The following is a 27458-nucleotide window of genomic DNA, read 5'->3' as shown; positions in this document are numbered from 1 at the left end:
CCGAAGGGGATGTCAATTCTGTTGTCAGTGGGTTAAACCCTGTGTCTCTTTTAGCTAGGACACCTGAATATAGGTTTTCACTTTCTGGAGTTTAACTGCGTTCTAGTGGTCAAAATTACCCTACAGTTCCTTTCCATTGTGGGTCCTAGGCCTTTTTTTTTTTTTTTTAATGGTGTCTTTTCCAGATGACAAAGTCTCTGCTTTTTAGGGCATGTAGAGGCCACTTGGGAGAATGTGAAGGAAATGCAACTCATACTTCTTGGTGATAAGAGTGGTTTCATTGTTTGCAGGAATCCCTTAGAGTGTTTTGCCACATCTGCAAGGTAGACCCCCAAACTGGGGGGAGAAATTCACAGCCTTAAAGGAAGACCTGTGATGTGTTTTTATGATGAGAGTCAATGAGTACACATTTGAGCTTAAAAATACCACTGACTTTCTCTGCTTTTCATGAGGATTGGAAGTGATAGGGACAATCGATTTCTGGGTAAACGGCAAGGATTTGCAAAGTTCTCCAGTAAGTATCCCAGTAAAATGAGGGCCTCTAATGGTGGAGAGATAGGTTGGAATTCTCCAGTTTGGAAACACAAAGTCAAGTTAACTTTTTTGCTACCGTCCGAACCATACCTTTCCAGCAAAAAAAAGTTTTGTTCCACCTTGAAAATTAGCACATATTGAGTAGGACATTCAAACTCCATAACAAGGTGTAATTGTAGAACCCATTTGTAGGTGTTCAAAGGTATCCTGAGACTTGAGTTCTCATCCATGTCCCATCTTTACAGTTTTCCTGGGGTTAATCTGGTGCAGGCGAGACATGCAAACAGCGACAGCTTCAGCAACCTTAATGCAATTTTCTCAACGACACTGAGAAAGTACAGTGATCTATGTGTCCTCCTTGGGGTTTGGCATAAAACTTTTGCAACATTCCAGTTGAAGGCTTCTGGTGACACCAAGCAGTCACTCTGAAGGTGACAGAGATTATCCTCATGTGATGTTTCTCAATAACTCTTTTCATCCTCCAAAACAGGTTGTGTCGCAAAGAACACTCTTCAGTTAGTCTTTGGGGTTTGAAGGGTAAATGGGAAACTTGAGTGCTTGGTACTACACTGGAGTAGCTTCCATTGATTTCCCTTTTTTTCCCCTTTTGTTTTGCTCATCAAAGTTTTGGAGGTCTGGCAATAGGACTATTTTCCATTCCAGCTTTCACTTGTCTATTAAATCCCCTATTTCTGACTTAAGGCCACTCAGAGAAAATGGGGAAGAGCTGTGGTCACATCATCTCCAAGATCTACACCTGAACGTCTTCTAAATGTGTTAAAGAGCCTATCCTGAAAGTCTCCAATGTATTCATCTTTTTGTTTGCTTGTTTTGGAGCATGTTCTCCAAAAATGTTGTCTAATAATTTATAGTTTTCTAAATTCCTCTGGTTTTATTATGGAATTTGAGGATTCTAAAGTCACACTCAGGGTATTCACCGTGCCTTTTCCATTCAGTTTTATTGCACATGTGGTTCCTAATAACATATAAATGAACTGATGTAGATCTGGGAGCCTGGAATTACATGTTCCTAGAACTATGGCAAATTGCTCTCTAAATTTCTGCCGACCTGGCTAGGCTTTGGAAAGTCTTTGAAAACCACTTTCAGGTCAGACCGTGACCAGAGCTTAAATTCCACCATAAGGGGCTCGTTCTGATCTGGTTAACTTTCAGAGCCAATTCAGCTTTTAGAGTTTCTGGCTGGCCAGAAGGGAAGGGAAGCTAGTCGGAAAGCGTGTAGGGGCAAAGGGATAAGAGAGGGCCACGGGATGGAAGGAGAGCGGTAGTAAAATGAAAGTTTTTATGATAGATTCAAGTTATGATTCAGGTGGATCGAAAAGAGAGGGAGCCTTTTGCATTTTTCATTTGTCTCTTCCACAGAATTAGTTAGAGAGGCAACTGTGGAATCTGAATTTCTCTTGCAAGCTCCCTTAAACAATTAAAAAAATAAAATACAGGTCCCTGAATGTTTGGAGGTCTACTCCATGTCCATTCTAAGGCACTGCTCAAAGGAACCATTCTGTTCTCATGAAAAGTTTCCCCAAATGGCCACTGAAATGCTATATAATTGTTGGGAAAAGTATGTCATTTAGAAAGAGGCTCACATGTATTAGAATGTCCCTGTATGTACGGGGCAGGAACCTGGCCGGTAGGAGACAGGAACTTGGGTTTAGTCTGAGACAAACCCATGACAGTCTGGCAACAGTCGGTCCAATCAGTGGTTTGTTCACCTTATGTCCTGGGCTCTCCGACCTAGTGGCTAGGCAATCTCCAAAGGCAAACCTGACAAATCTTAAGCTCTTGGAAGGTTTGGACATGAACTTCCTGCTATCAACTACCAACAGAAAATAATGAAGAGTAGTGACAGAAAGCAATGTTGTAGTAATGAGTCGGCTTTCAACCAAGGATACACTGTTTTTAAATCTGATCAAAGAATCAAAGCATTCCTGAAAGGGATTCTTAAGGGACACAATACACTTAGCATTTGGTAGCCTGACGAAGAGAAACTGGAACTGAGATCCACTGTGAGACTTACCCCCTCACTGTAGGCCTCAGTGGTTTCCCCTGTTTCTGAATTGAAGGTCCTAGGCTTCAGCAGCAAGGGAAGTGTCAATAGGATCTTGGTAGGACGTCCAGGTTGTTGAACTCCCCAAAATATCACCAGCAAACCTTTGAACAAATAAAAGTCACATTTAGTATAACTTACTGCTGTACGGGAGAATACTGTTTTGACCGAGTCTAAGCAGTGCTTCAAGAGAGGTAAGTTAGAAGTAGAATAATTGTAGGACTCTGGGGTCTGGACCTGAGTAGGTTAAAGTGGGTCTGCCAAGGTGGAGAACTGAGTAGGACTGGGCGAAGTTCACGATGTGGTAGTTTAGGACTGGCTGACACAGGGGAGTGACGGTCTCGATAAACAAAATGTCACTGACAAGCAGGCTGTTTGTCGGAGTGAGATGACTACCTTCAATATACAGATCTGTGGGCATTTCCTGAAGCAAACAGTGGACTTAATCATTCGTTCACAATCTTATCTTTCCCAGGCTAAAGCTTCCTAGAAGGAACAATTAAATCACATTGACTTTAAGTTTCCATCATTTTATCTAAGTCATGATCACAGATGGTCTGAATTCTCAAAGACTAAGATTTTAATATTAAAGTAGAATTTCAAATAAGATCATCAGAAGTTATAAAAATGGACATTATACACTAGTAAAAGGAAAATTATATCAAAAAGATACCGTCGTCATGAACCTCCTGGACTTAGCAATATAGCATCAAATTATATAAAGAAACAACTGAAAGAATTAGAGTTAGAACCAGAAAATAAAGTCAATAATTATAACTGGAGATTTTAACAAGTCACTTCCAAACAAGATTCGAATACTATAATTAATAAGCTCAAACTTAATATTCAACAAAAAGAGAGCACACAGAGAATGAGTTCCAGTAACTGACCATGTACAAAGTCACAAAGAAAGCCTCAATGCATTTCTAAAATCAACATAATCTGTAATACAACTAAATATAATAAAATTAAAAATTAATAACAAAAATTCCATCAGTCTGTAAACTAGAAAAAGAAAAGAAAAGAACTTTTCAGGTAAAGACAAAAATCATAAGGAAATTAAGATAAATTTACAACTGTTCAGCAAAGAAAGCACAACAGGCCAGAAGTGGCAAATATACAGGTAAAGCAGAATTTAGATGGAAACATATGTTTAAAGTATGTTCATAAGAAAATAGAAAGACAAAAGACAACCAGTCTAAGAATTCAATTAAAGAAGTTTGAAATACAGCAACAAAGTAAAATTAAAGAAGCAAGAGAGCAGAATAACTGAAATCAGAAATAAATGAACTAAAGAAGATGGTCCGAATGGATACTGGAGAACACAGAACGAATACAGTATTATCATTATGTGCCTTCAAACAAAATAGAAACCCAATACATAAGACAGACAAGAGGTGTCACTCTGGCTGGGGTCTGGGGAGAGGCCAAGAGGAGCCCCGCTCCCTAAGTCCCCTTCCTCAATTTCCTTCCGCTGAGGAACACTTTGAAAAATCATCGTTTTAGAAGCCCGGTTATTAAATAGGTCCTGTATGAAGCTAGTGCTGGACTCACAAACCAGGAAAAAGGCCCTTCTTATGCATCAGAGTGTGCTGGTGGTAGGAAACATTTTCTAGGGGGTAAGCAAGCAACACCAAAACATACACACAAACAAAGAAACAAGCCCTGAAACAACTAACGCAGGACTGTTTTCTGGGATTTTTTCTTTCTTTTTCCCCACTCAGGTATACTTTTTGCAGGATTTCCTTTACTTAAAATAATAACTGTAGTAGGAAGATAACATTTTTGAGAGGAAAAAGAAATAAAGTCTGTATGTGCTTACTGCCGTATTTCAAAGAAAACAAATAATATTCTCAATACGACACATTCTGATTCTGCTGATTTCACAGTACTCACCCTAGGCTAGGCTCCAGGAGTGGTGGAAACACCTGAGATTCTCAACTTGGTTGCCTATCAGGATCCTGAAGCTCACATCTTACCCCAGGCCAATCAAGCAGGACCTCTTACGGTGCACTCAGGCATGCGTGTTTGGGAGGTCTCCTTTTGGTATTCCAGGCACAACCAAAGCTGAGAACCACTGGAACAGGGAATGGTTAAAAGGAAGCTCCAGCGTCTACTTGAATCCCACCCAGATCTGTCCTTAGCTCTTCCCTTTCCAGGGCTTTATCGGTCTCTGAAGACAAATACGACAGATTAATCAAACAGGCAGAGAGCAGGAAGACAGCGGGAGCACCGCTACCCTGAGAGCGTCGGCATCCTCGAACACCTCAACAAGCTACGATGATGGGCTCGCTCTGAGACCACAGCACCTGACCAAGAGAAACAACGAAGCTCAAAGCTTGGGCACAGTAAACCAACCTCACAGATGTAGGGTAACGTGGGCGTGACTAAACGGCAGTACACGTGAAACATTTTTGAGGCATTCAGCTGATTTTCAATGTAGTGTGAATCAACGCTGATTTGGCTGCCAGAAAATGAACTCCATCCAAGGCGGCATCAGCAAATGTACGATGTCTGGACAAGGAAGACCCTTTCTGCAGGCTTGCTGGAACCCCTTCCGCACTGAGTCACGTTCTGGGGTGGATACTGTCTGAAGAACATGGAGACCTAGATCATGGTGGACGAGGGAACCTGGAGCTGTCTTTCAAAAGGGGCGGGGAGAGGAATAGAGCGTAGGGAGAACACGACAGATACCTTCAAAGTATGTGAAGAACTCACGTAAGGAAGTTAGAGTCGCTTTGCGGTGTAAAGTCCAGAAGTCAGAGCAACGGACAGATGGGAGGAAGCGCTTCACAGCGATGCTGACCGTCAGACGGGCAATGGACAGCCGCGCAGAGCGGGGGCTCCCGTCGGAACCTGCAGCGCGTTACCTCAGATGGGAAAGTCTCCTCTCCACCCCGGGCAACCGGCCCCGGGGTGCCTTGCCAACCAGGAGATGCTGTCGCCTTCGGCAGATGTCGCTTCCGACGACAGCGTGCTTAACACGTGTCTCTCCGTCACCCCCTTTCTCACTGAAAGCCAACGCCGCCCCGAAGCTTCTCGGTGAGGCGCCAGTTGCTCCTTCCGCATCCGCCCCGAGTCTGCGCTCCCGGGCCTTCCCCCCACGGCCTGCCCTCATTCGGCTGCCCCGGGCCCCCGCGTGGCCCAGTGGGCGGGGGGTTCCCGGGCCCCGGCGGGGTCTCCCCCGCGGGGGCTGACTTTCTCTCAGCCCTTCTGGAATACGGGGCTCCTTCCACCCCTCGAGCGGGGCGCCCAGGGCCGGGCTGCCGGGACTCGGACCGGAGCCCCGGGCTGCCGAGGACAAAGGGCGGGCTCGGTCCTCCCGAGCCACCTCCCGGCTCCCGCGCCCACCGTGCCCGGCGCGGGGCCAGCGCCCCCGAGCCCCCGCGCCGCCCGCGCCCCGGGCCGCGCTCCGCGAGCGGGCGGGGGAGGGGCGGGGGAGGGGCGGGGGGAGGGGCGGGGGCGGCGCGGCCCAGAGCGCGGGGCGCCGCTTCCGAGGAAAGGGCGAGGGGAGGGCGGCCGGGCTCGGCACGCTCCCTCCCTCGGCCGCTTTCTCTCACATAAGCGCAGGCAGAGGGCGCGTCAGCCATGCCCTGCCCCTGCGCCCGCCGCCGCGCAGCCCCGCGCCCCGCGCTCCCCGGCCTCGCCGCCGCTCCCGCCGCCCGGCCGCCCGGCTCGCCCCGCCGCGGGGAAGGGGAGGGCGGGGGCACGCGGGCTCCGGGGGCGCCGCAGGGCCCGAGCCTCGCGGGGCGTCTCGGTCTGCCCCCCTCGCTCCCCGAGGCGCACGCCGAGCCACCGAGCGGGGCGCCGTCCTCCCGCGCCCTCGCCTCGCCTCGCCTCGCCTCGCGGGCCGCGGCCTCGGGCGCTCGGATGTCCGGTTTCCTGTGAGGCTCTGCCCTGACCCCGTCGCCTCGCGGGCGCCGGCCGGGAGAGCGGCTCGCAGCGTCGGGAGCGCCGAGCCCGGACCCGCTCCCGCCGCCGCGGCTCCGCGGGGTCCCCGGGCGGCCCTCGCGGACAGGGCCGAGCCGCGAGGCAGCCTCGCCGGGGCGCCCGGCCCCGCGCGCTCGCGGCCCGTCCACCATGCACTTGCTGGGCTTCTTCTCTCTGGCGTGTTCCCTGTTCGCCGCCGCGCTGCTCCCGGGTCCGCACCGGCCGCCCGCCGCCGCAGCCGCCGCCGCCGCCGCCGCCGCCTTCGAGTCGGGACTCGGCTTCTCGGACGCGGAGCCGGACGCGGGCGAAGCCAAGGTGGGTTCGCGTCCGCGTGCTGCGGGGTCGGGCCGCGGGGGCTTCGGGTCGCTGAGGACCCGGAACGTGCGCAGAGGGCGGGTTCGTGTCTCACCTTGTGTGCCTGGGCTCCACAGTTACTGCGCTGAGGGTAGGGTTTCTGGGAGGAAGGTTTTCATGGAAAATAGAGGACAGCAAGTTAGGCGAGCGAAGGGCCTGGAAGGTGGCTGGTGACAGCGATCGTGCAGCCGCCGGAGGGCGGCCCCCGCCGGTGCGCCGAGCGCGCCTGGAACCCGGCGCGGGGAGAGCCTGAGTTCAAGCCGTCGGGAGGGCTCTGCTCTAACCTGGCAGGTTAGCGGGACTCCAGCGGCTCCCGGGCTTGGGTGAGCAGCCCTCCGAGGCTTGCTTTCCTGCAGAATTCCTCCGATGCGGCATTTAGTAACCGGGCTTGAGGGCCTCAGACTGCAGATTCACTCGGAGCAGTGGTCGAGCTGGAGATGCAACAGGACCTCCGGTCACCATCAGGCATGGCTTTTCAACTTAGTAAACGCTGTGTTTCTGAAATTTGGTCGTCAAGTACTGAAAAGTAAGGTGGATTTCCTTTTTGGCTTTTTAAATGCGATGTTTAACTCTTTGCCTAAAAAAAATGTTGCCAGGAGACTGTTGAGACATTCGGATTTTCAAGTGCCATATCGTATTGGTGCCCGCTTCTCCCTTGATCTCCTGAAAGAATATCTGTTTACCTTAAAAGTTCATAACTGACCTAAGGATGGAGAGTATGCTTAGAAGAGTTCTTAAATTCCTGAAGAAGTTTTATATTCCACAGAAGACTGGAAGTCTCGGTTCACACACTGGCAGGACCCCTGGCTGGAACTAGATTGCAGCACTTTATTTCACCTGGCGGCAGGTGAAGGGTCAGGGGTGTACAGCTGCCACCCTTGAGTTGACTTTATTGATTAGCATCTATCGAATGTGTGCACATGAAATTGCCTTCCCGGTTTTACTTTGAAATACGCTGTAAGATTGAGAAGACTGAGTTTTGAAAAACCAAAATACCTTTGTGTTTAAGTTTTGGGAAAAAATTGAAATATTGGAATTTCAGTTGTGGGATCAAGGGGGAAAAAAACACTGGAGTAGAAACATATACATGAGAGTTCAGAAAAGAGCGCTCTATGTGCATTGTGAAATATTTTCAACGCAGATATTTACATTGGTGTAATACTGCCGTGAGAAAGTCTTCCTATCCTCAAATGCCACAAAAATGTAACCTTAGACCCACTGACACTTCCTGTAATTTAAATGCCTTGGATTTCATGATATCGATTCAATTTCTGTTTCCTCCAACGATTTATTCAAAGTATGACTTAGGAAGGGCCTATGTTAACTCACTTTGGTTTATGGCAAGAAAGCGTGAAATAGGAGGTGAGATGAGCAGCCTGTCCTGATAAGCCTAGAGCCTGTGTGAGAGTCGCTGCCTCCTGGGTGGATCCTGAATGGATGGATGGGCGGGCCCGTGTGTGCCTGTGTGTGGCTAGAGGATAAAAGTTAATGTGTTTTTAGTTTTCAAAATTGTCTTCATTGGTGATGTAATGAGAGTTTCCCTTTGCCATGAGAATCTTTGTGCATTCTTGTTGGCTTTTCATATTTGACCGTCTCTTGTGTATTCTGTATGGTGAGTATGGGTTGATAAGTCTGTATGCGGTATGGACGCTTTTCCACGTGGTGGCACCTCGTTCTAAGGCTCTGAGTTCCACAGACCGCAAGGCAGAGTGTTACTCCCGCACCGAAGTGTTCCCCAGTGGTTGAGTAGCAGCCTGAGAGGGCGTGTGTCATTAATGCCTCCGGCGAACTGCTGTGTCCTTGCCGTGAGAATGCCAAGACACGTGGTCCAAAGACTCCATGTCTCTCCCTAGTGGACAAGACTAGTCCCTCATTTGGACGTAAGCCCTGGACAGGAGCTGATTGTTAATTTTCTGTGCTTTACATAAACCCCAAGAAGAGATTAGAGGAAGGTTAATGGAAGACGCTAGATATACATAATCCCCAGTAAGTGCAGATTTTTGGTAATTTACACTTCAGAAGTGTTTTTCAATATTAAAATAAAGTAGAAAACAGCTCACAGGCTGTGAACCAAGGTTAGCCATACCCTTCTTCACCTCATCCCCAAAGCCATACAGAAAATTGGAGGTAAAATCACAAATGGAAGCCAGATCTCCTTGTTTCTAGACCTATATTTACTGTTACTAGGTTCCTCTTTCTAATTACTCATGGTTGTAGACTTACTAAAAACTTCTAGAGTGTTTTTCCCAAGGATGTTACTGCAGGCAAGTCAACATCAGAAAAGTAAGGCAAGCAAAGTATTGCCTAATTATATAATTAAAATTAACTACACGTGATGGGGATAAAAGAGGAACTATTTAAGATTATCATCAAGCTAAAGAAACCTGCAAAACCTAGAAAAAACACTAGATTACTAACTACCATCGTTTGCCAGCATGAGATTAGATAGAGTTGTTTTTTTTTTTTTTTTTCCTTACCTGAGAACAACCAGTTCACCGTGGTTGGTTGGAGTTGAGTGTGGTTTTAAGAGAAAGGTTGGTTTATGATTAACAAAAGGAGGAGTTACTTCATTACTTCATATCATGAAATACGCTTTTATTCCAAAAGGTGGGTTGGACTGGGAGTTTAAATACCTAGATCCTTACAGGTTGTTAGAGTAATAAATACAAGGAGAGTATATCTTACATTGCAAATGCCTTTGTTAATAAAGATTGAACTCAACAAAAGAAAGCTTAAAGATTTACAATCTTGTGTCAATTAAGTGAATGATCAAAAAGATCAGGGCTTCCCTGGTGGCGCAGTGGTTGAGAGTCCGCCTGCCGATGCAGGGGACACGGGTTCGTGCCCCGGTCCAGGAAGATCCCACATGCCGCGGAGCGGCTGGGCACGTGAGCTAGAGCCGCTGAGCCTGCGCATCCAGAGCCTGTGCTCCGCAATGGGAGAGCCCGCAGCAGTGAGAGGCCCGCGTACCGCAAAAAAAAAAAAAAAAAAAAAAAAAAGATCAAATATTATTACATAGACAAATGTAACTTATCTAATTTTCTGTATTACATAAATAACTTTAAATATCCCTACATTTATAGCTTAAATGCAAAAAAATGATCAGCTTAGTATTAACACTAGTTGCTTTAATGAGAATAGCTATTTTCAATTAACATAGTAAAAGTGCATATGGTTTACGGTGACTATCACAAAAAAATCTTCCTAATGATGGCAACTATTTTGTAACATGCCTTATTTTCTTCCTCATCATTTATAATTCTGCACACTTTGGTATTTTATTTTTTTATTTACTGTTTCAAATTAATCAGTGGCAGTGTTTCTCAAAATACCATCTTTCTGCTAACTGCATCTGAACTCCCTACAGGTCTTTAATTTTTTTTTTTTTTTTTTTTCTCCTTACCTGAGAACAACCAGTCTCTGGACTTGGGTCTAGGAACATACATTTTTAACTAGCATCCTAAGTCATTCTCATGCACAGTGACAGTCTTACACTCAGTATCTCTGGTGTGTAACAATGACTAATTTCATTGGTTTTATCATATTCATTACATAGTTTTTGAGTTTGCAGGGTAATCTATTAGGGATGGGGCACCTTAAAAGACATAAGCCATTTTCCTCTCTTCAAGGAGCTTGCAACTCAGGTAGGAAAAATAAAGCCTGAAGCACAAAAAGACTGTGAGTTATTGGAGGGAGAGTACCAAAGCATTGTCTGTGTCCTCAAGTCTGGGCAAGAGAGAGTCATCCATGTGGCCTAGTTGGTCTGGGTGCCTTGACTTGGGGCAGAACTTGAGCTGTAACTTGGATAGGAATTTCCAGCAGATGACTACGTCAAACATCCCTTTCAGGTCTTGGATGGAGTGAGAAGGTGAGAGGGCAGGTAGAAGTGTGTGATGGCAGCCGAGGGGTTATGTAGAGTAACAGTGAAGACTCTTAAATGAGAATAAGCTTTCAAGGTGGATGGAGGTCACAGTGTACATGGCCTGAATCAGCTTAAGGAATTTGAGTGCTGTGAGCCTTGCTGTGAGTCGTGGAGGGTTATTCATGATTTAAGCACCTGAAAGACATAGGTAGTAAGAAGGCTATTGGAAATCATGTATGGGATTGATTAGAGGTCCGAAGGACTTCTGCTGGGGGCCTGATCTAGTTGACAGGCAGCAGTAATAGTCTAGAAGGGAAGTGACAAATAGAGCAGAGTGGGGACAGTGGAGACAGAAGAAGGAGATGTCACAGAGGAAGAGCCCATAGATGTGGTGACTGACGAATATGAAAAGTGAGGGAGTGGGAGAAATTAACCTTGGCATCAGTATTTTAACCCTAGGAAAATGTTGGTCCTACTTGTAGGACTACAGCACTTCAGAGAAGAGAAGAGACTGGTTTTCATGGATGGATGCTGGAAGCTAAAGGCATTATTCCATAAGTCACTTAAGATTTTACTAGACTTAAGACTCTTTGGAGAAGTAAAATAAGCTTTACAAATTTACATCCCATAAAAGGAAAATAAGTGTCTAGCATCAATAGGACTTAAACTTTCAAGAACTGTTTGAGCTCTTGACAAGTATTATTACAATCCCTAAGGGACAATTACCAGTGTGCATATCCTATTACCCTGCCTTAGAAATGAGAAGGTACATTTTATTCAAGTAAAATAGGCCATAAATGTGGCTGTAATTTTTAATCATTTCCTTGCAGCCTGCTCTGTGCTCCTTGTCGCTTCATGATACTTCTCTGAGGTACTTCAGATGCCCACACTTTTTCACAGTAACCAACCATCAGTCTTTAGAAAGGAAGTTCAGTATCAGGGACATGTGAAATGTTTGTGAAAGTGGAAACCTTTGAACCCTCTTCCTCTCTTTACCTCACTCTGCATCAATTCACGTTAGAGGCTCCGAGTCTGACATAATTAGGTTATAACTGTAATGTCCTGCGTATCTGTAAGTTAATTTCATTTTGTTTTTCACTACATCTCCCGGAGACGGATGTTATTATATTTTATTAAAGATGACGAATCTAAGACTCAAGTGACTCCACCAGGAGCAAGAATAGGGCTTTTTTCTTTTTGAAAAACTTTTGCAGCATGTATTTTAGAAAAGCGTGGTAATGGGTTTGAGCCTTTGGGCGTTGCTAAAGACCCACTGTCCATACTCCCTTCCTCCTGTAAGCTGTAGCAGTGTGCAAGGGGGCAGAGAGAAGTGTTGCTGTACAGCGAGGGCCCCCTCATTACTTTTATTTAGGACACATTCCCCACAGTGGAACAATCCGAAAGAAACCTGGACTTCCTTCCAGGGTTCACCATATGGTGCCCTCTGATTAAGGATGGATCATAACTGGCCTAATCCATAGTCCTGTTGTAAGAATGGCTGCAGAACTAGAGGCCTAACAAGGCCTCCTGACGATAATTGAACAGTTTTTCTAAGTGGAAGTTAAACATTGTGATCTTACTATGTCAAGTGAGCTCTCAGGATTAATTGGATTTAGGAAGAACAGACTCTAGTTGCAGAGGCGTGATACTTCCTCCAACTTCTAAACATTACATTGTTCCCCCTTTCACCTGTTACATCATTCCTGGCGGATGAGAGCCTTCTTTAAGTACTACACAGGCCTACTTTTTGTTGCAAAACACATATTTGTCACTTCAGATTTGTACAAGTTGTGAATTAAGGTATCATTCATTTTTCACATTAGAAATATTAGTGTAGCAGAGAACTTTAAACAATAAGAGGTAATAGTTCATTTGATTTATAATGTAACGCTAAAATTTATTGTGAATATTTTAGATTTGTCCGTGTAATTGTTTCTTCTGAAATTTACTCAGGCAGATTATTCAGGTGCTTCCGGTCCTCAATTGATTTACTTTGTTTTCAGAGTTCCTAGTTTAACTGTCAGAGAGAGAAGAAGTTGTGTTGATTTAATTCTCTTTATTGGGCATCCATCATAGAATCAAATAGGCACCTTAAATTAAAATACCTTTTGCCGGCGGATTCCTACCCTTTCCTGGTACTGATAGCACCCTAGTAGCTTTCAGATGTTAGAAGGGATTCCTGATGATTCCTTTTCTGCAATTCTGAAACCCCAGACCTCATTTTCATAAATTATTTGGTGCTATAACCTTGATCTGATCTGACATAAAGCTATTTATAGTCTTTATTTATCCTCTAAGTTTGAATATATCTAAACTTCATTGAAGAAATAGTAATGTATTTATGAGATGCTGCCATAGACCTTGCTGGGGGTTGGAGAATTAAAATGTATATGTACTGGGTTTCTTGAAAATTCTGGGATCTGAAGTTCATGCAATCCCCAGGGCTTATGGTAAGGGATTGGACTGGGGAGCTGTTCTTTTCCAAAGGGCTTCCTTCCTCAGTCACCTGTTGCCTCAGTGACAGCCTGAAAGGGAAATTGAAGGACTCAAGAAGGAGGCTCTGTGGACACCCCTACCTCCATTTTACCCATTAGAACAAGGTTCATGTACTTTTCACTCCAGATTTTCATATTTAAATCTACTTCAATTCAGGGGCATTTTAATTAATTCTCACTAACGGCAGCTTCAGTTCTGAGCAGGAAATTACAGTGCAGTGAGTGATACAAAAAATGTAGAGTGAGTGATTCCTGTCTATAACAGGAATCAAGAAACTTACTCATTAAAAATACCAGAAAAGAGTTAAACTATAAACGCAGACAGTATAAGGGATTTTGTAAGAGTCTCCTGCTTTACCAGAAGTCGTTGACTAGGCTTCTGGGGGATGCATGGGCAGTCATGGGAAAGGTGGGGTGATGTTGAGTCAGCTGTGAAAAACGGGTAGATGCTGGTTACGGAAGGGCGGGAGGGAGGGGTATTTCACATATTGAAGTGCGAGAGCAGAGTACAGAGGCGAGTAATGCCACTGCGGTCAGGGGGTGTTTGGGAGACTGGGAGCAGACCCCTTTGCCTGGAGAGCCCAGAGCTTCGAGGGAAACAGAAGGGAATATTGTATTATGTATTAGCGATTTTATTTTTAAAGGCACTTGCCATTTATTCAATGTTCTAAAGAAATAAGGTTATCTTCATAAGTGAATTTTCTGGACTCCCGAAAAGTAAGCAGTTTTAAGTATGAAAAATTTATTGCGTTGATTACAGTATACTCTACATAACTTCATCTTAATGACTCAGCTATAATGAAAACAAGAATTACTGCATTCCTCCATTGCCCTTCCTGCGACCATTATTTACCACCTCTGCTATGTGCGGTCACTTCTGCACGTTTTAAAAATGTGCGTTTCTTCTTCTCTCTTTTGCCTCCTTTCCCCCAAGGCTTCTCCTATACTTCTGTTCTTTGATGCTTGGGAGGTGTTTTTGTTTTTTATAGCTATGACCCCACCATTAAAGAATTTTATTTCAGCCTCTGGTGATCTCACCAACTACTTCAAGAATAGCATTTGAAATGGGATTTGGTTGTATGTAACAAGAAGCTAACTGCAGTGGCTTAAGCAAATTTGAGTTTATTTTTCGTGCCAGTGGAGTTAAGGGCTGGTGCCATGTGAAGCTCTATTTGGCTATCAATGTCCCAGACTCTCCCACATATTCTCCCCCAAAGTTGCAACAAGACTAATTCCTCTACAGCATTATGTCTGATTTCAAGGAAGGAGGAATTAGGAGACAGGAATCTGGGGCCTTAACAGGAAAGCAAATGCTTTCTTGAAATCTATAGTAGATTTGCACTTATTCTTATTGGACAAAACTGTCTTTTGGCCATCCATAGCTGCAAGAGAAGCTGAGAAATAGAGCACAGGCAACTTCGAACAAGATTGGAACTCCCTTTATATGGAAGAAAAGGAGAATGGATTTTGAGTAGCCTGTGTTTGGTTTGTAACACTGTATCAGTATGGTTTCTAATTTTGTTTTCTTTTTACCACAGATTTCTCACTTTTTTCTCATGCTTGCAAACTTGGTGCCTTCCTTGTATACTCATGTGAAAGATTAATGTTATTGATGGATTAAATTTTAAGTTATATGAATGTTATTACATAAGACCTTTTGACTGTTCAAAAGATTTGAAGTTTAGTTTGGAGAGATAGTTCTTACCTGAAACATTTGTAGAACGTGAGAATTTAAACTTACTAATTTTGTTGTGTCAAAAGTAGGTGTAGTAACAGAAGGGGAAAACTTGGGAAAGCTAGCGCCCTTGAAAAATATTCAAGTTACGTAGATTTCTGTGTAAGAAAAATTAATACCAAATCAAGCAAATATAACATTTTTAATTTAAATTTTTTAAATATTGGTGTTGGTTTTCCTTTTACTCTGTATTTTCTGTGAGGTTGGAAAGAGAAAATTTTCTAATTTTACTTGACCTCTTTCTAATGGATTCATCTCCCTTGCTTAATGCTTAACTGTAATAGGACTTTCTTCAGCCAACATGCTCACTTTTTCCCCTCACTGAGCTGTAACTTTTGTGAGACCAGTTTGGTGTTTGTGGAGACTTCCAGTGTCTGTGTGGAAAGTGAGGGACAACAATTGTCAGATCACAGGCTCCTCTGAGAACAGATCATCCTGACCTTACTGTGTTGATTTTCAGATCACCCGCTTGTGAGAATGGCAAAAAAGTACGCATAAAGAGGGAGATGGATGATTAAAATTTCTTCACACTACCAATAAAACACCAGGTACAGATTCAGCTGTGTTGTCCTCACAAAGGAAAAGCAGGGGTTACTTCTCCCAGGTGGAGTGTCCGCGGTCTTACTACCAGATACAAGAATCTTCACGTGTGTTCTGTGGTTTCTGCCTGCACCTCTTCACATGTCTTATGCATTTACTGAGAAGGAAAATGGGAAACAGAAGCTCATAAGCATGTATTCAGTGCATGTCTGATGCTCATGGAGCCCTTGGGCACAGTTCTCTGTTATTTCTTCATTACCTTTAATATTTCGCCCTATTGATTTTGTTATTCAAATTTGTAAACCTGTGTGTTAAACACATTTTTTTCCCAGTAAGCAGACCATGTATCAAATGTAATGGGAATTTGACATGAAAAGACATTTCGAACAGAGAAGGAAACGACTATTATAAGAGTGTTTGAAGTTCAAGTATTTACCTTGTTTAATTTCCATAGATCATCATCTGATACACTAATAAGATTGGACCAGTTTATGTTATCTTAAACTTTTCCCCCTGCAAATGGATTATTTATCCTTAATGGTTTGAATTATTCTTCCTAATCTGCCTTAGGGGCAATTTTCATACGTGCTGATGTTTCAGAGTAGTCTGCATTAGAATTTAATTATTTGATGCGAAGCACTGATTCTTTTTTTTTTTAAGTGCATTTTCTTGAGAAAAGTTAAGTTTTGCACGTTCATTGGTGATTTGCACTTTCATGTGAATGAATGATAAGAGTGTGTTAGGGCAGAGGGAGAGAAGGAATGGGTACGTACCTGGAGGTCACGCCCCAATCGGCTACTCTGAGGGTGGAGGAGAGGCAGAGGAGAAGGTGCTCATCATGCAGAAAAGCCAGACCTTCGTGGGTGACAGCTGCCGTGGAATTCTCATAACTTTTATTGAACTCTTTATCCTGATCACTTTAAACCAGCTTGGCAGAGCATTTGTTGCTCAAATAGGAGCTCAGTTATTTTTCAGGGGCAGTGGTCCAGAGGACACTATAATAGAAATAGATAATTTCAAAGTTGAGTATATGTTAGATACTATTTTTATTCTCTGTTTGGAAGTCTGTATTGAGAATTTATTGCACTCTGCTTCCTCAGGGAAATAGCCTATTCAGGTCACTGGAAATAACATGTCAGGTTTGATAAGAGACTGCATATGGAGCCAAATAAACCTGCTAAATATATTTAGAAAATCATTCTACTGACTAATATCTTAAAGTGTTTCCACAATAACAATGTTGGTCATGTTAGGATTTTCCCTTTTGCGTTGGAAATGACTTGTCGGGTCTTCAAAGAGACTTTATGAGCAGCCAAATATACTTGCTAAGTATGTTTAGAAAGATTTTTACTAATATAAAGGTTTTTTTAACATAGCCTCTTAATTTTAAGCAGTAATACTGATTGAAATCATTAGGTAGCTGGGAAGAGAAGTTAACTTGGTTTTTGTTCGTTTAACATTTCTAAATATTTTCAGTTTAATGGGAAAAAAGGAATAAGATCCATCTACAATTAGAAGTTTCAGTATTTAGGGTTACCAGGAAATAGTATTTTCAGGGAACACAGGGGCCCAGATTTGATTCCCAGATAATTCAACCATGCCTTCTTTAAATGTTCTATTTTATTTTATTTTTAGAGCACATAGGGTAGTTGAAACAGCATGGACTTTGGGGTGGGAACTGTATTTGACTTTAGCACTGCACTTAGGAGGTGTATGATCTTAACACTTCTGAGTCAGTTTCTCAGCTATAAACTGGGGGAAAGAGTGTGTGCCTTACAGCATCATAAACTCACGTGAAACACTGTCGCACGTTAGCTACTGGTAAAACATGAGTTCTCCGTCGAGGGCCTGTCAGAATCATTCAGTGCATCAGTGTGATCCCCACTCTTGCCTTCAGAGTCCTTCACTGAGGTTTTGTGATTCAAGGTCCACAGATGGAATAAAGTTCATCTAAATATCCATCTATTAATGTAATATCTGCTAGCTCAATACATTTTCATAACATATGAATAACACATTGCTCTTTTCAGCATAGCTGTGACCTCCGCATGGCCAAAGCCCATGTACGACGGTCAGAACTCCTTGTTCTGTGCTCTTTTATGCAGTGGTCAGTCAGGTGTGGCCACCAGAGAGGCTCAAGAAAACAAAGTCTATCGTACCCGGAGGAGCAGGTCACCAAGGGAGGTTTTTTGTTTTGTTTTTTTTTTGCGGTACGTGGGCCTCTCACTGCTGTGGCCTCTTCCGTTGCGGAGCACAGGCTCCGGATGCGCAGGCTCAGCGGCCATGGCTCACGGGCCCAGCCGCTCCGCGGCACGTGGGATCTTCCCGGACCGGGGCACGAACTCGTGTCCCCTGCATCGGCAGGCGGACTCTCAACCACTGCGCCACCAGGGAAGCCCGGCCAAGGGAGGTTTTGGTGAAGAGGCAGGAGGCAGGAGCGAGGGGGAAAGCTGAGGCTACATAAAGCCTTCCTTGGGGCTTCCCAGGGGAAGGCAAGGCAGGGCAGCTTGGACAGTTAGGAATTGGGGAGTTTGAATGATTGCAGTGGCACTAAGCTAGAGGGGTGGCCCCTAGTTGCCTGGTACCTGGCCCTGGGATGGTTAAGGCAGAGGAACATTGCTTCCTGGAGTGTTTGGGCCAGGAGAGAAGGCCAGGCTCTGGATGGGTTCGTTTGTCTATCAAAGGCATGCTCCCAGCTGAGCACTTCTAAGAACTGGTCAGCCTCAGAGCGGCAGTCTTTCCCCAACCAGAAAGGTTTTTAAATTTTCAGTTGTCAAAACATGAGAATATGCAGAAATTTTTAAATGTGTACAATGTGTCCTATTACTTGACTTGGCAACGTTTGCAATAGTTGGTCTTTCCTTTTCTTGATACTCTGTGTCTCTTGGTTTTCTTTGACGCAGTGGTTCTCTTTCTTGTCCTCCACTGCTGGCTGTTCTTCTTCCAGAATTTTTAATATTGAAGTGCCCAGGGATTCCCCCGCCGTGTCCTCTGTTCTTACTGATGACCACTCACTCCCTTGGTGGTGTAACCCAGTCCCATGGTTGTAAATAGCCCCCAGATTGTGTCTTTAGTCCAGATCTCTCTTCTGAAGTTTAGAAGATAACCAGTTCACTTTTCTGGTTCACTTCCTGTTTGGCATTTCCACACTCCCGACCTCCTCCACCCCTGGTCACATTTGCTGTTTCCACAGCCTGCCCTAACTCAGTCAAGGTGACAGATTTCCTTAATTTGGTCAAGTCACAATCCATGGAGTCATCCCTGGCTTACTTCTTTCCTACCTCATATCCAAATTCGTCAGGGAATCAGTCCTGGTGGCTAAGCCTTCAAAGAATATCGAGAATCTAACCACTTCTACACGTGGCTCCTGCCACTTCTCTTACCTGAGCCACCATTGTCTCTCACCTGGACCACAGCATGGTCTGCCCACTAGTCCCACTGGGTCTACACTCAACCACCTCGTGGAGTATTCTCAACAGAGCAGACACACTAACCCTTTTACACTGTAAGTCGCATTACATCCGTCTCTTATTTAAAGCTTTAGGATAGCTCCCTATTTTACACAAACTAAAAGCCAAAATCGATGGGCGTGCCACCACCCGTCCGCTCTTCAGCGGCCGGTCGGGGGCGGTGGAAGAGCGAGTGAAGGGAGCGCGACGGCGACGGCGACAGAGCACTCTCTGGACTGCCAGGAGGAAAGCGAGGCCCGAGCCTCTGCGTCTAGTATAACAGAGTACCTAAGTGCTGAGGTGCTGAGGCGACTCGGAGCAGAAGTAATCTGAGTGGTGTGGAGTTAATCAGGGAAAGTTTCCTGGAAGAGGATCAGAATGGTTTCAATCCCAGAATACTATGAAGGCAAGAATGTCCTCCTCACTGGAGCTACTGGTTTCCTAGGGAAGGTACTTCTGGAAAAGTTGCTGAGGTCTTGTCCTAAGGTGAATTCAGTGTATGTTTTGGTGAGGCAGAAAGCTGGACAGACATCCCAGGAGCGAGTAGAAGAAGTCATTAGTGGCAAGCTTTTTGACAGATTGAGAGATGAAAATCCAGATTTTAGGGAGAAAATTATAGCAGTCAACAGTGAACTCACCCAACCTAAACTGGCTCTTAGTGAAGAAGATAAAGAGATCATCATAGAGTCTACCAATATTATATTCCACTGTGCAGCTACAGTAAGGTTTAATGAAAATTTGAGAGATGCTGTTCAGTTAAATGTGATTGCTACACGACAGCTTATTCTGCTTGCACAACAGATGAAGAATCTGGAAGTGTTCATGCATGTATCAACGGCATATGCCTACTGCAATCGAAAGCATATTGATGAAGTAGTCTATCCACCCCCTGTGGATCCCAAGAAGCTGATTGATTCTTTAGAGTGGATGGATGACGGCCTAGTAAATGATATCACGCCAAAATTGATAGGAGACAGACCTAATACATACATATACACAAAAGCATTGGCAGAATATGTTGTACAACAAGAAGGAGCAAAGCTAAATGTGGCGATTGTAAGGCCATCAATTGTTGGTGCCAGTTGGAAAGAACCTTTTCCAGGATGGATTGATAACTTTAATGGACCAAGTGGTCTCTTTATTGCGGCAGGGAAAGGAATTCTTCGAACAATGCGTGCCTCCAACAATGCCCTTGCAGATCTTGTTCCTGTAGATGTAGTTGTCAACATGAGTCTTGCGGCAGCCTGGTATTCCGGAGTTAATAGACCAAGAAACATCATGGTGTATAATTGTACAACAGGCAGCACTAATCCTTTCCACTGGGGTGAAATTGAATACCATGTAATTTCCACTTTCAAGAGGAATCCTCTCGAACAGGCCTTCAGACGGCCCAATGTAAATCTAACCTCCAATCACCTTTTATATCATTACTGGATTGCTGTAAGCCATAAGGCCCCAGCATTCCTGTATGATATCTACCTCAGGATGACTGGAAGAAGCCCAAGGATGATGAAGACAATAACTCGTCTTCACAAAGCTATGGTGTTTCTTGAATATTTCACAAGTAATTCTTGGGTTTGGAATACTGACAATGTCAATATGTTAATGAATCAACTAAACCCAGAAGATAAAAAGACTTTTAATATTGATGTACGACAGTTACATTGGGCAGAATATATAGAGAACTACTGTATGGGAACTAAGAAATATGTATTGAATGAAGAAATGTCTGGCCTCCCTGCAGCTAGAAAACATCTGAACAAGTTGAGGAACATACGTTACGGTTTCAATACTATCCTCGTGATCCTGATTTGGCGCATTTTTATCGCAAGATCACAAATGGCAAGAAACATCTGGTACTTCGTGGTTAGTCTGTGTTACAAGTTTCTGTCTTACTTCCGAGCATCCAGCACTATGAGATACTGAAGACAAGAATTTAGCATTAGAACATCTATGCATATGGTGGTCTAAATGCACAAAATATAAAATGTACTTAAGTCATTTCACCTTTTGTCAAGACATTAAACCATCTTAACTCAGAGTGTGGAGTAAATTATGGTATATTTTATGTAACATTTTAATGTATGCTCATAAAAACCTAGTGAATACACTGTGGTATGCCAACTCAAATCTATAATAGCCACCAAAACCATGACTTAACATTTTGATCCCTGGGGAAAAGGGGTTGGGTGAGGGTAGGAGTGGGGAAATAGGAACACTGACCAGTATAACTGTGCAATTCTGGAACATATTAATTAAAATATGCCTTAACATACAGTGATTTTCTAATTATAATATTTAGTGCAGTGGAAAACATTTATTTGGACAGGAATACTAGCTAAGTGGTAGATATTTGATTCTTCAGTGTTTGATTTTTTTCATCAGTTCAAGTGGGTTTTAGTTTTGTTAAAATTACAGCCAAACTATTTTCACCTCATCCTGTAAGTTACTGAGTGGTCTCAGACATGAGAGACACGTTCTCATTTTTCTTTCTCTGATTAGAGGTCTGATGCATATCATTTTTCTATAAGCAGTCAGCTGCTTTCATAATCAGAAGGCCATATATTATTATAGAGGCCCTACTGGATTTAAATGAGTTTGAGAATCCATGTCAACATATGCTATGTGTTTTTAGAAGGAAAATGAAAATTCAGTGAGACCGTTAGTATCAAAAAGAATAGGAATACATTTTTCTTGACCACATTATGACCAAATGAAAATCCGTTCCGTGACATTTTGTTCATATTTTGAAGCTGGATGATTACTTGAGACTTTGACAAGCAGGTGTGGGTGCAGGGAGGAATTCACCATACTTGTGCTCTCTGCCCTTTATAAATTTTATTAATAGGACTTTAAAAGGCTTATACTGTCTTTCCAATGAAAACTAAAAGTACATTACTATGGAAGAATGTATTTGCAGGTAGTCATAGCATTAAGAAAATGTTCTCGTGTGTGTAAACACATACTAATTTTTGACCTTGAGAGCTGAATTTCTTCCAGAAAAACAAAATAATACATAAAATGTATGTGTATAAAATTAAAGAACTTTATTTACATACCACATAAAGTAGCAAACTGTTGAATGAGTTTAAAGATATCATTTTTTTTTCTGCATGTGGTTTTAGCTTTTAGAAAGGAATTCATTATAGAAACAAGTAATAGCAAGAAAATCGATGTATATTTTAATGATACATTATAATTCCCTTTAAATCTTAATAGTAGGTAACTCTCCTTACTGTTATAACACATTTGCTTTAACATATCAGCATAACATGTTCTAATTTAGCTGATCAAGTTGTACTATATTTAAATCATTAACAGTGTATCTTGAATATGTTTAATGAAGTCAGTTCACAATACAAAAAGCTACATAGAACTTTACATCTTAATTTTCTTCATCAATTTAAATGCAATGTATAAGAAGTTTATTTTGTTATTGTGAAAAAACTAAATGTAAAGGAAACCACCTTCTTCCATGCAGGTGTATAATCTTGAAAAGGAAAATGCTTCCATGTTGAAGCCAGATTTTCTGTAGTAAACCTTTTAAAACATTATTTTAAAAGAAATATGTATATAAATATAAATACATATGTATTCTTTACAATGATACTAAAGTCTCTGGTCTAGGACCATACCTTGTGTAAGGTGTGAGAGACCATGGCAGTGTCTAAAAATGGAGTAAATGATGATGCCTTTGATTTGAAGTGGCCCACAAAGTTAACTATAGATGCTCTATACATTGAGTACTCCATCTCTCCAAATACATTTCCATAATGTGTTGCTAACATTTGTATGATTTTTACACATCTGCTGAATATACTTAGAATCAGATGAATTGTCTTTGTGTCTTGCAAAAGAATCAGGTACAACTTCGGCAGGTGTGTGAAGTACATGGAAGGTGTATGTCTCTGAACTCTGTCATTGTTCTTGTAATCTAACTTAAAGGAATGAAAACTGGGAGGGTGCTGAGGCCACTGCATTAATTTTGTGTGTTTAGAATTCTTTTGTCAAAAGAAAGCTAATGAATAAATTAATATGTCATTCTGGAACTTAAAGTTCTAAAATTAGTATAAAAAGTATATAGGTTGTTAATCCTCACCAACTTGACTTTAAGCTTAACTCAAAGATTTTGGAAATCATTTGTATTTATGTCATTTGCTAGACATGGTTTTTAGTTCTTTCTGATTGTGTTTTACACACAAACTCAAATTTTAACAGGATAGCCTGTTAAATAAATCTAATATTTCATTTAACTCATTTGATAAAGCTGCTTTTTAAACATTGGGTTTTTTTCCCCCTATTCACCCTTGATTGTTATAATTCTGACATATGCATTTGTCAGTCATGAAGTCATTATAACTATATTTAAACTTGACTTGGCAACATTAGTATGTTCAAAAACAACACAGAGAAGCATGGCAATACATTCTTTGACTTAAGGGTGGTATAAAATAAATATTTTCTGAATCTGTGTAATAAAGCTTGGAAGCAGGGAGGAAAAATCTTCTCTCCCTTTTTTGTGCTTGTCTGTAGGAACTGTTTCAGGGTTTTTTGCTTTTTGTTTTAAATGTAAATCGATAGTCTTTTATAAGAAATAAATAGAAGCATTATTGGGTGCCTTTGTTTGTAAACCAAAAAGTAATAAATGAATCCCTATATTTCAAAAAAAAAAAAAAAAAAAAAAAAAAAAAAAAGCCAAAATCTCTGCAAAGGAATAGCAGTCAGGGTCCTGCAAATGTTTTAATTGAAAAGGATTTAATGAGCGGTCTGTTTTATAGAACTGTAGGTGTTTATGAAGCACCCAGAGACCAGCAGCGGCAGGAAGTCCTAACCATCCTATTCTTGCAGGGCCAGGAGGAAGGGAATGGTGTTATCAACCCTGGAAATTGCGGGGCACCATGGCAGAGGGGCTGCCCAACAGGCTCTGGAACCGTGGAATGCACGCACTTTCATGTCTACGGCGAGGCAGGGAGGAAGTGAGGGGAATATATATCCCAACCCATTTTTTGTTCACATCCTAGTCAAACACTTGGTTTTGTTAGCCTTTTCCATTTTAGCGATTCTGGTGGTTCTATAATGATATTTCATTGTGGTTTTGTTTTGCCTTTCCAGAGTGACTAATGAGGCTGGAGATGTTCCTATAAGTTTTATGCCCATTTGGATATTCTCTTTTCTCAAATGCCTGTTCAAGTACTTTGCTTATTTTTCTCTGTGGCTATATATCTTTTTTTAATTGACTTTTTAGAATTTCTTTACATGATTTGGACCCCAGATTTTTGTAAGACACATACATTACACAGATCTTCTTCCATCTCCTACTGGCCTTGTTTTTATATTTTGTTTTTTTCTTTTTTTAATGACTGGAGCTTTTAAATTTTAATGTAGAGTGAGTGGTTCCTTAAAGTGGTTCCTTCTTTTTCCTTAATGTAGAGTGGTGTTTCTTCTTTTTCCTTTATGGCTTTTCATATCTTGTTTAAGAAATCTTTGTCTATTCAGTGTCATGATGATAGTCTTATAGAAGCTTTATTGCTTTACCTTTCATGTTTAGATTTATAATCAACCTGGAATTGATATTTGTATAGGGAGGAGAGTATGCATCAGGATTAATTGTTTTCACTTAGATGTCTGAGTATCTCAGTGCCTTTCCCACTGCTCTGCAGTGCTGTTCTTGCCATCAGTGATCTCTCTATATGTATACAGTTTTTTTCTGGACTCCCTGTTTTATATTTCACTCTGCTTATCTTGTATCAGTATCACACTGTCCTAAATTCTGTAGTTTCATAGAAAAGCTTGATACATGGCACAGATACTTCTGATTTGTCCTTTAATATTGCCTTGACAGTATATGGTGGCATTATTGCAATGAATCTAAAGATTGATTTGGGGAAAACTAACATGTTAGCAATACTGAGCCTTTTTTTTTTTTTTTTTTTGAGGTACGCGGGCCTCTTACTGCTGTGACCTCTCCCGTTGCGGAGCACAGGCTCCGGACGCGCAGGCCCAGCAGCCATGGCTCACGGGCCCAGCCGCTCCGTGGCATGTGGGATCCTCCCGGACCGGGGCACGAACCCGTGTCCCCTGCATCGGCAGGTGGACTCTCAACCACTGTGCCACCAGGGAAGCCCCTAGACATATTATTTTAATTATCTTATTATATTTTACATTTATCTCTTCATGAAAAATTGAATAAGGGTTTACAACCACATTGCACATGTATTTCATGCACATGTAAGTTACAGACATGTAACCCCATATAATTTACATTCACATGTAATTTACATGTTGGTGCTTTTTACAACCATATTGTACATGTATTTACAACTACCTTGAGATGTATGTAAACCCAGATCCCTGTGAAGTGATCTCCAAACTCACTATCAATTATTTTATAATGTAAGTTCTTTATTTTGATTTAGTTTTGAGTCAGCTGAATGATGTCTTTTAAACAAATGTTAGGAAAAAGTGTGGGAGTCTATGGATTGTATTCCTTATACGTGTGAGGATATCATTTCGTTCTGCTTTATTCACACATTAATGGCAAAATACTAGGCAGTAGAATTCATAGCAAACAGTACCCTCTACTTCAACCACCCCCCTACCCCCAACTACAACAACAAACTCTATAAACATTCTTTAATTGCTCTTTGGCATTTATGTTATGGAAGAGAAATCTAAAGATATCAATAGAATTTTACCTGTGTAGTTATTCTATTTCCAGGTTTTGGGGGAGTCTTTTTATTTATTTTTATTTGTTTACATGTTACAGAAAACTTTTCTTATCCTTAGAGTTTAAATATTTCATTGGGATGTGTCTCCATATTATTCAGTTCTCACAAATTGCGACTGGTGCTCAGACTGGTAGTAAGTGAGCATTCTGCCACAAAGCTTTCATGCACTTGGAGCTATTGTTAATGATACCATTATTTTCTTTAATATTAGTTCCTCAAATGATGCTTCTTCTCTAGCTCCTCTTCTTTTCTATGGAATTCCAATTTCATATATTGATTCTCCTGGAATTGTTTTGAAAATTTATAATTTTTCTTTTTTTATATAATTTTACCATTTTCCTCTGAATTCTGAAAGAATCTGCAAGGATTATCTTTTAATTCACTTTTTTTTTGTCACAGAGTGCCTCTTTAGCAATTTTGAATTAAGAGTTTGATGCTTATCTTAATTTCACCTTTCCTCATTTAAGGGGTTTTTGGGGCCCTTTTTTGTGGACACTGTGATATTTTGAAATAATCTCCTATGTTATACAGTTTTATAAAAAGTCATTCTAATTTTTAAGGTGATTTTTTTGGAGCTGTTTTATACTTTCACAGCTGATCATTTTTCTCTGATCTCCGGCCTTATAAATGAATGAAAATTCCCCCATAGTAGAAGTTGAGGAGGGTTTTGTTAGAGGATATATGAGTTCCTGTTAAGTAGAAATTTTAGGTCCAAAAATATAGCTATAAGAGTTTTGAATTCTTTCAGCTTCTGTCCCTTTTTTAAAGCAATTAAAACTCCCTCTCTCTATACTTACATTCAATGAGAATCTTGGAGGAAAGGGGTTAGAAATATGCACTCAAGTCACCATTTAGATTGTAAAGTGAAAATAAAGCAAACAAACCCAGATATCTTCATGTATGAACTGTTTCAATATGCTTCACTCATTTTAAAATAATGTTCAAAATATCCTAGTGGTTAGCTTTTTCCACAAGTATCTTTTATTTCCCCCGCTCTCTTAAATGAATTGGCTCAGCCCCCAAATACCAGGTGTAAGAAGTCTTTCCAAAGGGAGGCATATTAAATTTAATTTCTAAATATAAATTGAGGAATATTTATCCTGACAATTCTAAATGTCAACAAACAGTATAGTTACTGAGTTTTTACTTTGATGAGATGTTATTTTAGTTTTTTCTGTATTTATGAATTTTTGTAATTCAGTTGTGACTTTTTACTGGTTCTCTCTTTCACGAAGGTAGATAATTTTCATAACATTGAAAATTGTCCTTCCAGTGGGAGTTTCTTAGTGTTTTGGAAAGTCTCCTAATCATATCAACAGGAAACTCTTCTAGTGCATTTAAAATACAATTCAGTAACAATGGACTTGAAGATGAGTTATCTTGGCTCTGCTATCACTGGGTTTGGATGACAGTGGGATGAGCTTACAAAGGCTGGGATAGCACTCAGAAAATGCCAGTCAGGACTAATACATGGAAGAACCAGGGTCTCTTCTAGGGATGGCCATGTGATAGTGCCAAGGCATATAATACATAATTGCAGATTTATGAAATACAGACAATGTCCAGGGAAATTATGCTTTCACTTGTATGGATTTTTCTTATATGACTGAATCTGTGTGTATCAGTGGCATCGTGTTACTTCTGAGAGTCTTAATTTGGGCTTCCATAGAAGTAGACTTTAAGATGGGGATTTGAGGCAAGTAGTTTATTTGGCAGATGATCCCAGGGTACACTGATAAGGAAATGATAAGAAAAGGCCGGATAGG

The 27458-nt window shown here is 41.9% G+C and overlaps 3 protein-coding genes across 5 annotated transcripts in view; 2 read left to right on the top strand and 1 right to left on the bottom strand.

Moving 5' to 3' along the window:
• LOC308608264 (uncharacterized protein) overlaps positions 1 to 8222 on the bottom strand; it is a 363978-nt gene extending 355756 nt beyond the window's left edge. For all 3 annotated transcript variants that reach the window (XM_081221079.1, XM_081221078.1, XM_081221080.1), the window contains exons 1-2: positions 6939 to 8222; positions 2570 to 2703 (exon numbers count right to left, since the gene is read on the bottom strand). The gene's annotated coding sequence lies outside the window, so the exon portion shown is untranslated. The remainder of the gene's footprint in view (positions 1 to 2569; positions 2704 to 6938) is intronic.
• The window catches only part of VEGFC (vascular endothelial growth factor C), a 92772-nt gene continuing 71895 nt past the window's right edge, over positions 6582 to 27458 (top strand). The window contains exon 1 of the mRNA XM_081221077.1: positions 6582 to 6844. Coding sequence (XP_081077203.1) covers positions 6680 to 6844 — 165 coding nt within the window. The 5' untranslated portion in view covers positions 6582 to 6679. The remainder of the gene's footprint in view (positions 6845 to 27458) is intronic.
• On the top strand, positions 19114 to 23575 carry LOC308608082 (fatty acyl-CoA reductase 1). The gene has a single exon (XM_081220752.1). The coding sequence runs from the start codon at positions 19343 to 19345 to the stop codon at positions 20888 to 20890; it is 1548 nt and encodes a 515-aa protein (XP_081076878.1). The 5' UTR covers positions 19114 to 19342; the 3' UTR covers positions 20891 to 23575.

Source organism: Mesoplodon bidens (genome assembly GCF_964165515.1).
Source record: "Mesoplodon bidens genome assembly, chromosome: 20".
Classification (NCBI taxonomy): Eukaryota; Metazoa; Chordata; class Mammalia; order Artiodactyla; family Ziphiidae; genus Mesoplodon; species Mesoplodon bidens.
The sequence above is the reverse complement of the archived record's forward strand: the minus strand, read 5'-3'. Positions and strand labels throughout refer to the sequence as shown.